The following is a 13,694-nucleotide window of genomic DNA, read 5'->3' on the forward strand; positions in this document are numbered from 1 at the left end:
CTCTCTCTTAGTTTCATTTTACTTGTACACCAAAACTGTTCATATACGCCTTGTCTTGGAGTCATTATTATTATATAATAGTCATTATTATTATAATGACTATTGCAATTATAATAATTGGAATTGATTCCTTTAGAAGGCTAGACCATTGAACACCTTCATATGACCGATCGGCACCATGCGTATTCATCATTTGAGTCATTTGAGAGTGTGATGAAGCACACACTTCTTGTACAGCCTGTCCTTAGCTTTATGCTTGCCTTACCCGGAAAACACTGATTGCACCATAGTGCTGTTTTGTCCCTGTATTCTGTTATGCTTCCTTACCACTTAGCACATTATGTACCAAATACTACCTTTATTTCCTGTCACAATGACGTTCTCTCCCTTTCTTTCAGAGACACTGGTATACCGTTTGTGTACTGGTGCAGTTGAGGCAGCTCACATGGCAACACCAATGAAAGGTGCAGTGGCACCTCTCATTCACCCTTTCTGTTCGTGTCTTGAACCCACGACCACAACAGAGCAGTTCACACCCATCCAAGGCAGGAGAAGAGCTGTTGCAGGTCCGACCAGAAGTACCAAGCGTCCCTGTCTTGCCATTATAAGAACAGAAGTTTGGAGACTTCTCAAAGTAAACCAGGTCCCTTGATGATGGGGGTTTATGGGCAGGGTTTTCAGGCTCCAGATGTCGAGGGTCAGCGCGGTGTGAGGCACGGTTGCTGCCCTTGTTGGCATAGATAACTCGTGAAGCACCATCAAAGCGATCTTTAAGGAAGTCACCCACCTCACGAAAGCTGGGCAGCCGCATCCAACAGGTGCGGACAGTGCAAGAGCCAGACATGCCGTGGCACTTACACTCCTGTCGCATCTCTGATGAGACTGTCTGGATAGAGAAAAGAGGAGGAGAATAAGACTGAGCACAAGATAGCATTGAGGAATATCCTTTTGAGGCTGTACTTTAAATTGTACAAAGCTTTGTTGGCCCAGCATGGCAAGCAGTGATGTGCAGAAACTAAGTACACAAAAAAGTGCAACTGTTCAGACACCATTCAGAAAAAATCTGATAGTTTACATTTCACTTTAGAGAGTGAGAATATGAAGCTTTATTTTTTTTCCATCAAAAACTGCCTCACCATTCTTCCTGCCTCGTTGTTGTGGAGGTTGGTCAGGTAGCGCAGATCTCTACCTCTCTCGCTGGAGTCCACAAACTCCCTGCTAAACATGCGGCCAAAGTCCACGTTGTCGCTGCAGCCCCCCCAGTGCCAGTCTGGTCCCCCAGGCCCACGGCGCCGATAGTCGCACGTGCAGGATTCAATGGCGCCTTCAGAACAAGACCGGGCCACCGCATGCGTCACCCCAGCACTCGTAATGGCAAATACAAATGCCGTTTCTCGGCAACCTGAAACAGCAACAGCAGAAATCCTTGCTTTTTTTAAACTTCATCTTTACTTCCAAATACCTTTTGAAGCTGAATACATGTGTACTCCACACAATTTCAAAAAATATTTTCTAAATAACAATAAACTCTTATCTGCAGGATGTCAAGATAAGCTTTATCAAATGACCTGTCAGGATTATGTGATATCCTGCCCACAGTTGTCTTTTGGTTGCCTAGTGAGAGACAAAAAGAAAGACTCACCACGATTGACAATTTTACCAAACACTACTGGACTATGGGTGGTCGGGCAATTCCAGCGGCGGCTGCGGAACTGCCACTTGCACTCCTGTACGGCCGTGTGCAGGCCAGTGGCGATGGCATGCAGGATCCCGGGGTTTTGGCGGATCAGGCGTCGCTGGCGTCGGCTCAGCAGAGCTAGACTAGGGTCCAGGACCAACTGCATGTTCTTGGAGTTGATGAGTAGGTTGGCAGAGGAGGCCACATTCATTATTCCCCTGGCATAGCATAAAACAGTGCAGATTGAGAACTTGCATACTATGTATTTGATAAATATGACTATGTCTCTGCATAATATGATTTGATAAAGAATGAGATTATGAAATTCCAGGTTAAAGACGGAAGAAACAACCTTAATATATGTTTCAACCCAATTTTGTTTTCTTTTGTTGTGTATTTTTCTTCTTGTCCTCTACAGTGGTAATGGTGTTACATGTCAGACTGAGACAGAGACTCCATGTGACTGAGGTTGCCCACACTTGATTAGTTAATTATAAACTATGTTGACTGTGTTTAAAGTCACAGATCATTCGGTTAAACATAATTTGATGATCTGTCTACAATCTTGACATTTACAGACATGAAACTAAACATGGAAAAACAATTACATGACCATTGAAAAAAGGTTTAAAAAACAATATATATATATTTTTTTAATATGTATAAAAATAGGGCTACATACAATTTTAACTTGTGTTTATTTTTTATATAATGGACAGGCCATCTACAGATATTGGCAAGTTATTACATAGTCTATTTTGCCAAATATATCTATTGGGCTCTGGATTTTTCAGCACATTTCGAGAAAAATACCCTGAATACGACCTTGAATGATTTGCTTACAACCATTAAATCCATATATAGTTTAATGTATCCCACATTGAACTGAAAAATGCTGTCTCGTGTTCAAGCCACACTGTCAAAATGGCAGGGGGATAGAGAGTGAGTGTGAGAAAGAAGCGCGGTGGGTGATTAAAGAGTGTAGTGAGAGAAGTGAACATGTAATACGCATAGGCTCAGCAGTTCCCAAATAAAATGGTTATAGCTTATAAGCTTATGGGCTATTCTAAAAAGTAGCCTAGTCTACAGCTTACTCGCCCTCATATCAAATGGGCCTTTCATGAAGAGCGTGATATGACGATATAACGATTTTAACGCTTTATTTGTTACGAACGCGGTAATTAGGACATGTCCAAAGTTCCTCCTAATGGCTTTCTGTCGCTGTTTTAGTTTTTTACGTAGCACATTATTTTGTTTTGAGAAGTGAATGTTTAAAACCATTTGAAATGTTCTGGATCGTTTAGTCAATTAAGCACTAAACCAATGTGTCATAGCAGCAGGGATCCGTTGAAATGAGCAGGAGCCACGCGGATTGGAATTAATACATCACACATTAACTCAACTCACCACCACCGGCCGCTATTGTTGACGGCCCCCGTGCCTGAGAGAGATGACACCAGCAGGATGCATGCGGCTTTCACTCCCAGAATAAGAGCGAGGGCCCGCATTGTCTTCAATATAAATATGAAAAGCGAAAACGTTTAGACTTCCATTTAGTTGATATAAAATCCATAAGCACTGATCCAATTTAACTGATGAACATATGTACCTTTTCTGAAAACCGTATCTGTCTCTTCCAATTCCACATTGTAACAAAATGAACAATAACAACAGTTCTTCTAAAACCTTATAATAAATCAAGGCTACAGGAAAATGCATAGATGGAGCGCATGTTTTATGTGTTAACTAATGGTATAATTGATCATCGCAAGGTGTAGCTACTCACCGCACTATCAGAGAGGACTCGAAAGGTGAAAAGGCAACGAATAGCCCTTATTGACTCAAATGAATCTGGCAAGGAGACAGGTTGCTAAACGACTGTTGTCCCGAGTTGAAGTGTCCAGGCAGGGATGCTGCTCTACCTCCGCGTCAGTCAGTTCTCCTCTTCACTCTTTCTTTCTCTATCTTGCTCTCTCGTTCACAGATGCTCTAGTCAGCGCATTGAGCGCGTGGGACAGTCCCTAGGACTTGATCCCCTCGGTGACTGATAGGCGACACATTCTTCTCTTTTTGAGCACTACAAGAGGAATAAAAAAGGGATTTGCTGCTCTCATCTCCCTCTGTTTTTTTCGGCGCCTTTTCAATAGGACTGGAAGGAGGGGTAGTTAATTCTCTTCGTAGGACACACAATGAATAAAGAAAACAGAACCGGACTGAAAGAAAATAAAGAAAAATAAGGAAAGTGGGGGCAATCCGCAGTGTTGCTAACACATTTCAGTGGAATCTCACGCGAATCAAAGAGTTCATAGATTCTTTGTGAATGTACGAAATTAATTCCTATGTATGTCGGCATATCCCCAGCATTCTCTCCCACATCCCGTCTTGCGATAGGCTACCTATCCCGTATCGCAAATACAGTTGTATGTGTCTAACGATGGTTGCCTTGCGTAAGTTTCCTATGCTGCACGAGGCTCGTGTTATACAGTACAGTATCGCCTTTGAGTGACTGATTGATGCAAACTTCACCTTTTACCCGGCTATTGGATTGCTTCCTTTTAATCGCGTCTCCTCCTATCTGCGTGTGCGAACAGTTCTCACACTTCCTTAAAGTGCTGCCGGTTGCCTTCCTCACAATTTTGATGGCTAACATAAACGACTTTCTGTGGATTTCTGAACATCAAGAAAAGTTCAGAGTTCAACGCGGACAGCCAGTTGCCCGGCGTCCATAAATCCACACACATTGTCAAAGGAAAACGGATGATTAAGGCTGACGATGCTGGAACCGCTTTTCTCATTCAATCGAGTCACTAGTTTAACAGTAATATTGTTCTTCAAGTCAGACGTTTGCGAAATGACGATCTCTAAGATCTTAGGGGACGAATAGGGAATAAAACACATGGACCACAGACCTCCCCCATAGCTATTTGTGTTCATGAACACACTGTGGCATCTCCAACTCAGGGTTGTGTTTTTATCTCAATGGTATGTCACGGGCCCCCATAGCCCACTGACCATTGAAACACTAGCCTACCCTATGAAATTACAGGGGTGAAATGTATCATAGGTTCGTCACATGCTATTTAGACAGGTCAACAAGGATTTATGAATTATGGCATTTGATCTCTCTCTCTCCTTCTCGCACGTTCACACACTATGAGGAAATGCGCTTTTGTAAAGGGACTTTTAACAAGCGCCCATCCTAAATTTAAAGGCCTACTCTCCGCTCATGAAGGTGCTCAAACGAGTTTCCTGAAGCAGTCATCCGACACGTAGCAGATTAGAGTGGCAATCCGGATAAAGGGACGCCTTTTATATACAAATCAACTTCAAATCACTTTTTAAGCCACTTAGATATACACGCCGAGGCCGAATGCTAATGCACATTTCATTGCCAAAGCTTAAGGAGAAGGAGATTAAATGGAGCATTGGTGTCATGTGGGCCGCATTTGGAGGGGGGGGGGGGTACTGAATTCGATAGCCAAACAAAAAATGCTATAAAACAATAGGACCTGGTTTATTCATGTTTGATTATTCACTAAAGGCCCCCCCCCAAAAAATAGGCCTACAACAATAATGTGTAGTTTATCTGACCTCAAATGGCCTGTTAATTGACTTCTCGTCTTATTGCAGTTATCTTCCGTCAGTAACACAAATATTTGATTAAATGTTGGAAGAAGTCTAACATTGTTTACAGAACCAGCTTTTTTGGTCCAATAAGGGAACCAGCGGCGGCACCAATGGATGCGCGGAGATCTGTTGACATGTCATTGAAAGATGCAAAATAGACAATGTAGTCATTTAGCAGACGCTCTTGAGCGGATGTGTTTTTTTTTAAATCTTGGTGTTATAATATCTTAATATACAAAATTACTAAATATACTATACAAGCCAAATAAAATGAACGTTAATTTAATATATCTTATAGAATCTTATTTGAAAATGCTTATTTTGTCTGTGGGACATTTCAATTTTCTTGAAGCATGAAGCAGCAGATACCGTAGGCCTAACGTATTCGCACAACACATTTTTTATTTGAATTTGGGAACCAGATCTGTGTGCAGGTTTTATTTCCTCTACTGTGAAATGAAAGGACCCGGACTGTTCATATAGTGAAGTTGTTTTAAACACAATTATAAAGAACAGACGAGCTCATTGAGTTGCAGGAAGGGGGGCACCAGATGACTGTGGACCAAGCATTGTTGGAGGGTTAGGAGCGCTTGCCTGCTGCCGCCGCCGTCGCCTCTCTCACAGTTGTACAGTGGAACTAGCGACCCCTCCCCCATCATTCAATTAGCCAAAAAAATGTTTTGTGCTTGTCTTGACTTCTAAGGATGTTTTATCAAGGTGACGTTTTCGTTGTCACTGAATTAATTAATTAATTAGGACGATAGCAGGCAAGACATAGGCTTATTAATATAGCCTAAGTAGGCCTATATCTATGATAATTATTTTATTTTGTCAATTTCTTTGGTTATGCCTTCCATGTCCGGATTTAGCCTGTTCTTGTGATTTGAAGACAAATCAAAAGATGGCGGTTGGCCTATCTGTGAGAACCGGTTATCTGTGAATCAATACTAGGTGCTGTTGCGAGCGGTCTTATCACGGTTTTATCACGGTCAACTATTGATAATTTTTCTTAACTGAAAACAACTGCCTGCAGAGGCATCTCCCCTCCCTTCTTTTTATTCCCCTCCCCTTCACACTCGCCCCAAACTGTTCTGCCCGCTGTCCTCACTCCTCGATCTTTGGGGGGCGCAACAATATACTTACTCCTCTCTGCTGTGTTTCTTTGGGAATAAGACTCATCATACCCGTGTTTTAATGTCAGGTCAGGACAGACGGTTAAATGGAGATCTCGCAAAAACTCCGTTGGGACCGAGTCCTGATTTTGGCAGCACTTCTGTCACCTGCAATCACGTAAGTTGATTTAATGAGTGGGGTGCGCCGGGATTAGTCTAAAGGTGACGACTGACTATGTCATAATTGGGGAACATGAATTACAAATAATCTATTTCAAACAAAGTGTGTTCTATTTACATAATTTCAGTAATCTTGTTTTTTTATTAAACAGGGCATGCAATCGTTTGTGGCCCTTTACCTAATACATTGTTATTTTGGTGCTTCTTATCCTCTTCTTGCCTGTTGTGAATCTATAATGGTCATCATAAAAAGATCACAGACAAAGGCATAAATACAAACAATCAAATACACTGTAACTACAAACTACAAATAATGAAAGCCAGCGACAGAGTGCATGTTTAAAGACATGTAAAATTCTGTCTTCAATTCACCAGCTGTCCAAAGTAAGCAGCGATCAATATTTACACTGCACACTATTTAAACCTTCCTACTTTCACTTAATTTTGGAAATTGGGAGTCATCCATGCACTCTACTGGGTATGTTTTTGTTGAGGGGGCGATTGATTGCAAAACCGATTTTACCTTGTCATAGCTGAAAAATGACAGTTTGATGTGTAAAATAGACATACAGTGAACCTCAAAGTCCATTGACGCCTCTTTCCTTTGCAAATTTCACAGTTTTAACTGCTGCTGTGAAACGATAGGTTTAAAAAAAATCCCCCGCTCTGACGTCCCAACGGGGCTCCACCTTTTTTGGCTCTTTGTCACACCCCAACATTTACCTACAGACCAGCCCACCTGTGTTCTGGCCAAGGAACATAAATGGAGGTCGCGTAGACCTCAGACACTAGTTTATCTGCGCGCTGATCTGTGTAGCCTACTTCCACGGGAAATGAAAGAAGAACGTTTTCCAAGTTTTTCTAAGGACATTGAAAATGGACCACGATCGTAAATGCAGTGTTCCAGGCTGTACAGGGAATGCTGACAGTCATAGTCTTCCCATGAAACCAAACCCTCGACGGGCACGGCTGATGTTTTTCTATGAGAAGATCCCTGTGAAGTTTGACACTCATTTATTCATTTTCAACCATTTCACTAAAGAAAGTTTTGAATGAAAACCTTGGATAGTTTAAAGAAAGATTTGCTAAGCCGCTGTTGCTGAAAAGAGATGCTGTTCCAACCGTATGTTCATCACAACCGCAAGCTGTGGGTATGATTTTGTCGCTAACAGTTAGCCTGTTAGCAATGCTAACGTCTCCTGTATCTAGCATAATGCTGTTTCTAAACACATCAACATACCTTACTTACTCTAGCCTAGACTAGCTGTAGTCGGCATTAGAAGGAAAGCTTCCGAAAAAATAGCCAGAAAACGAAAAGCAGTCTAGCCTATTGCTAACGCCTGTCTACATTATTTATTTGAAAGAACTGGAGAAAGGCAGGTGCTAGATACAGGATACGTTAGCTTTGCTAATAACTGTTACCGACAAAATCATATTACAGCCAGAGAATGTCTAATATAATAATATCTTAAACAGGCTCTGCTACAGCTTGTGGTTCTGATGAACATAAGGTCGGAACGCACCTCTTTTCAGCAACATCTTCATAGCAAATCCTGCTTTACATTGTCCCAGGTTTTCAAACCCGTCCTTGGTGAAATGGTTTGCGCAAATGTGTCGAGGGTCGAACTGCACAGGGATCTTCTGCTATGGTATAGACAAACATTAGCCATTCCCGTCTAGTCAATGTTAGCTAGACTCTAGCTCATCTGCTTTTTATCAACGCTGATTTGCAAGGAATGCTATATAGCGAAAACATCTAGACTGACTGTAGGCATGTCATCTAGTTTAGCTTGCTGACACAAGAGCATAAGTAGAATATGTGATTTAGCCGAGTTTATTGGCAATGGGGCTAACGTCATTTCATGTTCCTGACTGAGTTTCATTCAAATAAATAACCCGTGTTGTCATGTAAATCTACAATTCAAGATGCATGTTTGTCCAGATTTATTTTTCAGCAAGATAGCTAGAGCTAACTAAAGCTGAATTGAATCACGATAGGTTGTTTGCTAAGCTGTAGTGCTAATGTTACCCACCTAAGGCGATCCTGTTTGCTTCGACAACAGAAGTGGAAACAACTAACATAATCATTTGAAATGATATCTAGTCAATCTGTTGAAAACAGTGTTGTGTAGACACAATAGATTTATTGGTATGTTTTTATTTCAAGTCTCCACCTTCGTTGTTTCAGTGAGTGCAGTGGCCAGTGGTGTAGTCTATGTTTTTGTAGTGAGTATACTGTGATTTTCCCCTCCCAGCCTCATACTCGCCTGTACCAGAGCGACACCCCATACACTAAGCACTGTGACGTTTCCATATACAAACTGCGTTTGTATGTCAGCATGTGTGCTGATATCTACTGTACCTAGCTTTCGGTCCCTCCACTCTAACCATTTCATTGTACTTACTGTAAGTCGCTCTGGATAAGAGCCTCTGCTAAAAGACTAAATGTAACCAAGGATGCCTGTTTTTAAACTCTAGCCTGACTTTTAGTCCACAATGCTGGCCAGGAGTTCTCACCATCTCTCTCATCATCTGAAACAAGGAAATATATCTGTTTACTGCTGTACTCAGGCACACGCACAGACACACAATATCATATGTAAATTACTGACATTTAGCCTACAAGGTAACAGTAACGTTGCGGTAGAATTTTCTGGCTTGTTTTCTGTGGTAACGTTTACGATCGGGTCATCATGATCTGAGACTGTGGGAGCTGCAGTGTGACCTGACCCGACATACTTTTGAAAACACTGAAGTAGTGTTATTAGGGTCTGTTTACATTTCATATCTCGTTATTTTAAAACGTAGTTCAAACTGTACGTAGTTGCGAGAAATGAAAGACCGCGCAAAGAATGACAGCCAAACAACGTCTTTTTTTAAGGGAGCCGGAGCCAAATAACTTTGCTTAGTAATTTCAAGTGACGTCACGTCAGATCCAGGGCACGGCAACGACAGCCCCAGATATCCAATTTTCACTGATTCAAAATACAGTGTTGCGTCTTTGCTCCACAGCTTCACTCGTTTTAAACCAACCAATCAGCACGCAGTTCATCTATATATTCATGAGCACACCATAAAAGGAGAAACCCTAGCGATTTTTCCCGGGAAAATTTCAATGGATGTATAAGGGGGCATAAAACAGCACCCGGGGCATTGTCAGCTTAACCAATGTTACATACCCTATTCGGAGACCTTAAAGAGCCGTGTGAAATACCCCAAAAACCCAGTCAATCACCCCTTTAAGAATAATTTTGGATCCTGGTACTCTCCAGATACAGACCTCAGTCTCCAGTAATATGAATAACACATTATGGTACCCTAATCTTTGGTGTGTAAACAGGAAAACTACCCCAAACAACATTTTTTTTGTGTTATTTTAATATTTTGCTGGCAGAACTACATAGTCTAATTAATCAATGATTCTTACATTTGAACACAATTTTGTAAATGTTTACATTCACTGCTGTTCCCTCTCAGGACTCGGTTTTGTTAGTTTAGTTCTAATCTTCCTTCCTTCTTTCCTTCCCTTTTTCTTTTTGTTCTCCCCTCATTCAGGTATCTCTGATGAACATGACTGAATAAAAGAAAGCCTTTATGACCAAAAATGTTTGGACAGTTGCCAAGATAGTAATATCATATCAATACACCCTCAAATAAGGGGACACAGGAAGGGCGTGTTCTTAACAGTACCAGGACACAGCCCCTTGCTCTAACATCTCTCCTTCTCCCAGGGTGCTGTGCAATGACATACTGGGCCTGAAGGTGGCAGGCGACCCGGTTCTGACCCCTAACTCTGTGTGCCTACGACTGGCTGGCCTGAGTAAGCGCCAGATGCGCCTGTGTGTGCGCAGCCCGGATGTGACGGCGTCCGCCTTGCAGGGTATCCAGGTGGCTATCCATGAGTGTCAGCATCAGCTGAGAGACCAGCGCTGGAACTGCTCCTCGTTGGAGGGCCAGGGCAAGCTGCCCCATCATAGTGCCATCCTCAATAGGGGTGAGGGGTTTTCTGGGTAGGGTGGGGGCATGTGTATGATGGGAACATTCTTTTGCGGAGGTCATCAGGATATTTTCCCACCCCTCCATTTCATAACATAAATCATGGCATAAAATAATAATGGTCATGTATGTACTATAGGTCTGACATGATAGATTTTTTTATTTTGTAATCTTTCACAGAATAAAATAAGAAAATTACAAGGAATTATATTACAATAAGGTTTTATTGTAATTCTTTCACAGTGGTTAACGAGCCCTGTCATCACTTCTGCTCAACTACTTTCTGGCATGTCTCCACAGGTTTTCGTGAGAGCGCTTTCTCCCTGTCCCTGCTGGCTGCAGGGGTGGCTCATTCCGTGGCTTCGGCCTGCAGCTTAGGAAAGCTGAGTGGCTGCGGCTGTGAGGCCAAGCGTCGATTGGATGACGACAAGATCCGCATCAAACTCACACAGCTTCAGCTTCAAACCCTTCAAAGGGGAGAAGTCAGCATGGGAGTGGCACAGGCATCAAAATTCAGCAGTCGTCGAGGGGAGCAGCCCACCAGACGACACACCGGCCACCCCTCTGCCCTCCTCAAACCCCTCTCGGATGAACTCAGCTCACTGCAAGAGACCTGGGAGTGGGGCGGGTGTAGCCACGATGCTCGCTTTGGCGAGCGCTTCTCTAGAGATTGGTTAGACTCTAGGGGGTCTCCACGGGACATTCACGCCCGCATGAGGATACACAACAATCGAGTTGGCAGACAGGTGAGCAGTCAAACAATAGGCTACATCTTGTGTCTTTGTCTGATCATTGAGATCAGAAACCAATAAAAACAGGTGTAAAACCTTTAAAACGGTCAAAAACGTTTTCCCTTAATAACAGTCCCTTAATAACAGTTTGTTAGGATTTGACAAAATGTGACTAACATCAGCAATGTCAGATAATAAGCTTGTAATATAATGACAAAGATAACATGTAACATTTCTAAACAACATATAGACGATTCTCATTTGTCTGGTCCCTGTCCTCTGGTTCCTAGTTGGTGGCTGTCAACATGAAGAGAAAGTGTAAGTGCCATGGTACATCAGGCAGCTGCCAGTTCAAGACTTGCTGGTACGTCTCCCCTGATTTCCGCCTAGTTGGATCCCTCCTTCGGGAAAAGTTCCTGTCCGCCATATTCATCAATTCCCAGAACAAGAACAGTGGTGTCTTCAACCCCCGAGCCATGAACAGCAATGAGAACCGGGCCGGTGGGGCGGGGCAGCTCAACAGCATCGGCCGGCGAAGGAGTGTCTCCCGGGAGCTGGTCTACTTTGAGAAATCACCGGACTTCTGTGAAAGAGAGCCGTCACTGGACTCGTTGGGCACGCAGGGGCGTATCTGTAACAAGACCAGCCAGAGCATGGACAGTTGCAGCTCGCTGTGCTGCGGCAGGGGACACAACATTCTAAAGCAGACACGCAGCGAGCGATGCCACTGCCGTTTCCACTGGTGCTGCTATGTGCTCTGCGAGGAGTGCCGAGTCACAGAGTGGGTCAATGTGTGCAAGTAAACCACTCATTCACCCCCCACCCAGAATTCTGTGTTTGGTGGTTGTAGAGCTTAAATCACTGCCTTCCCCCAACCAATCTGACTTGACACATGCACCTTGCTGCATCCATGAGGAGGTAATGTGCAAGTAGAGTAAGACAGCCAGTATCCTGTTTTAGTCCCTCCAGGACTTGTGAATCAAAATGGTCTTTAACGTCCCAACAATGCACATAAACCCCCCAGTTACCCGTTCAGAGTAAATTTTTCTCCCAAATCGAAGTTTCCCACAGAATCAATGTACCACCCCCCCCCCCCTCCTCTTATTTTTTCTTTTTGGTTCTGTCATCTGGGATCTATTTTCTCTTTGTTGCTGTTGTTATTCTCAAAATGCCAAGTCAGAGATTGAAGAGGAGATGACTCAAGTAATTTGTCTTCCCTCTCTTTTCTCTATCTCTCGCTTTCTCTCTGCCTGTTTGGACCCTGCCTTCTTCTTCCCATGCGTCACAGACCCTTTGGAGCATTTTTGATAGGAAAATATGAGACTGAATGTTGGGGTCTGGATGGTGAGATGATGCCTTATGAGTTAACAAAGTCTAAATGCAAAAAAAAACATGCTTTGAATGTTGATACAGGCTCTACTAATGAGGTTCAGGACAATTGGCATTTGTATGTTATGCACCTGTGCTTAAATGGACAGACTAAAGGACTAACTCTTCATTCTCAATGAAGCAAGTCTTTGAAGACTAATAGTTCTGCCCAATGATGTGCTTTGAACTACTGGAAATTCATGTAAACTCAACATGGCCGACCATGTAACAGTGACCGAGGTCAAGGGAATATTTTCCATTTTTGGAATGTTTCCATCCCCTCTCATACCAAATGCCAGGTAATCTAGGTTTATTTTCTAGAAAATAACATGATCCTACCATGGAACTTGCTGTATCATTGTAAAAATTATTGTGTGTCTTCAGGATTTTTGAGAATCAATACAGTAAACATGTACAATTGTGATTTAACTTAATGGCAAGTGTCTTATATGTTGTGGACCGCAACCACTTAAACTCCATGAGTTTCATATTGCTTGAAACAAATTGTGAGCTCAGCGGTAAGCCTGGTACGGTTTGTTTATTTTATTAGGCCTCTGTAGACACACGGTATGTATACGTAGGTTGAACTTATCTGGGATCATTTGAATAAGATTATAATGACAGAAGACACAGAGGTCCCTTATTCACACACTGTAGGTGTTGAAACAACAGAAGTGCTTATATCAGTTTTTTTACTATTGCCAATGCTAAAGACAAAAGAAATGCTCATGCTAATTTCAGAAACAATTTGAGGATTGGCTCTTGAATGTTGACACTTCAGTCTAAAATGCCCCGAGACTTGGCTCCTACCTTATGGTCAGGATTTGAGAGAACACTTGGGCTGGGTGTCAGAAGGGTTTAGGAGGAGACACATAATACAAACACACCACACACACTCTCCAATGTAAAAGAGGCAATGGCAGCTTCTCGCAGAGGTTTTTTATTTTCATGGCTGCCGGATATTGTTTCCTAAAAGTTTTACTTTAATTACAGGGGAGAAGA

The 13,694-nt window shown here is 42.6% G+C and overlaps 2 protein-coding genes across 2 annotated transcripts; one reads left to right on the forward strand and one right to left on the reverse strand.

Moving 5' to 3' along the window:
• Positions 1-394: 394 nt before the first annotated feature.
• On the reverse strand, positions 395-3,186 carry wnt1 (wingless-type MMTV integration site family, member 1). Its single transcript, XM_047017799.1, has 4 exons — positions 3,086-3,186; positions 1,643-1,896; positions 1,137-1,402; positions 395-886 (listed from the first exon to the last, which is right to left on the reverse strand). Exons 1-4 carry the CDS (start codon positions 3,184-3,186, stop codon positions 395-397), a joined length of 1,113 nt encoding a protein of 370 aa, XP_046873755.1.
• Positions 3,187-6,495: 3,309 nt separating this feature from the next.
• Positions 6,496-12,385, forward strand: wnt10b (wingless-type MMTV integration site family, member 10b). Its single transcript, XM_047017800.1, has 4 exons — positions 6,496-6,595; positions 10,329-10,591; positions 10,894-11,339; positions 11,615-12,385. The coding sequence occupies exons 1-4, from the start codon at positions 6,525-6,527 to the stop codon at positions 12,125-12,127; spliced, it is 1,293 nt and encodes a 430-aa protein (XP_046873756.1). The 5' UTR covers positions 6,496-6,524; the 3' UTR covers positions 12,128-12,385.
• The last annotated feature ends 1,309 nt before the right edge of the window (positions 12,386-13,694 follow it).

Source organism: Hypomesus transpacificus, unplaced genomic scaffold, assembly GCF_021917145.1.
Source record: "Hypomesus transpacificus isolate Combined female unplaced genomic scaffold, fHypTra1 scaffold_65, whole genome shotgun sequence".
Classification (NCBI taxonomy): Eukaryota; Metazoa; Chordata; class Actinopteri; order Osmeriformes; family Osmeridae; genus Hypomesus; species Hypomesus transpacificus.

Coding starts and splice junctions, on each gene's coding strand:
- wnt1 (XM_047017799.1), bottom strand. CDS start 3,186: ATGCGGGCCCTCGCTCTTATTCTGGGAGTGAAAGCCGCATGCATCCTG. Junction 1,897..3,085: donor AACAATAGCGGCCGGTGGTG/GTGAGTTGAGTT, acceptor ATGCTATGCCAG/GGGAATAATGAATGTGGCCT. Junction 887..1,136: donor ACAACGAGGCAGGAAGAATG/GTGAGGCAGTTT, acceptor TTCTCTATCCAG/ACAGTCTCATCAGAGATGCG.
- wnt10b (XM_047017800.1), top strand. CDS start 6,525: ATGGAGATCTCGCAAAAACTCCGTTGGGACCGAGTCCTGATTTTGGCA. Junction 10,592..10,893: donor TAGTGCCATCCTCAATAGGG/GTGAGGGGTTTT, acceptor ATGTCTCCACAG/GTTTTCGTGAGAGCGCTTTC. Junction 11,340..11,614: donor ACAATCGAGTTGGCAGACAG/GTGAGCAGTCAA, acceptor TCTGGTTCCTAG/TTGGTGGCTGTCAACATGAA.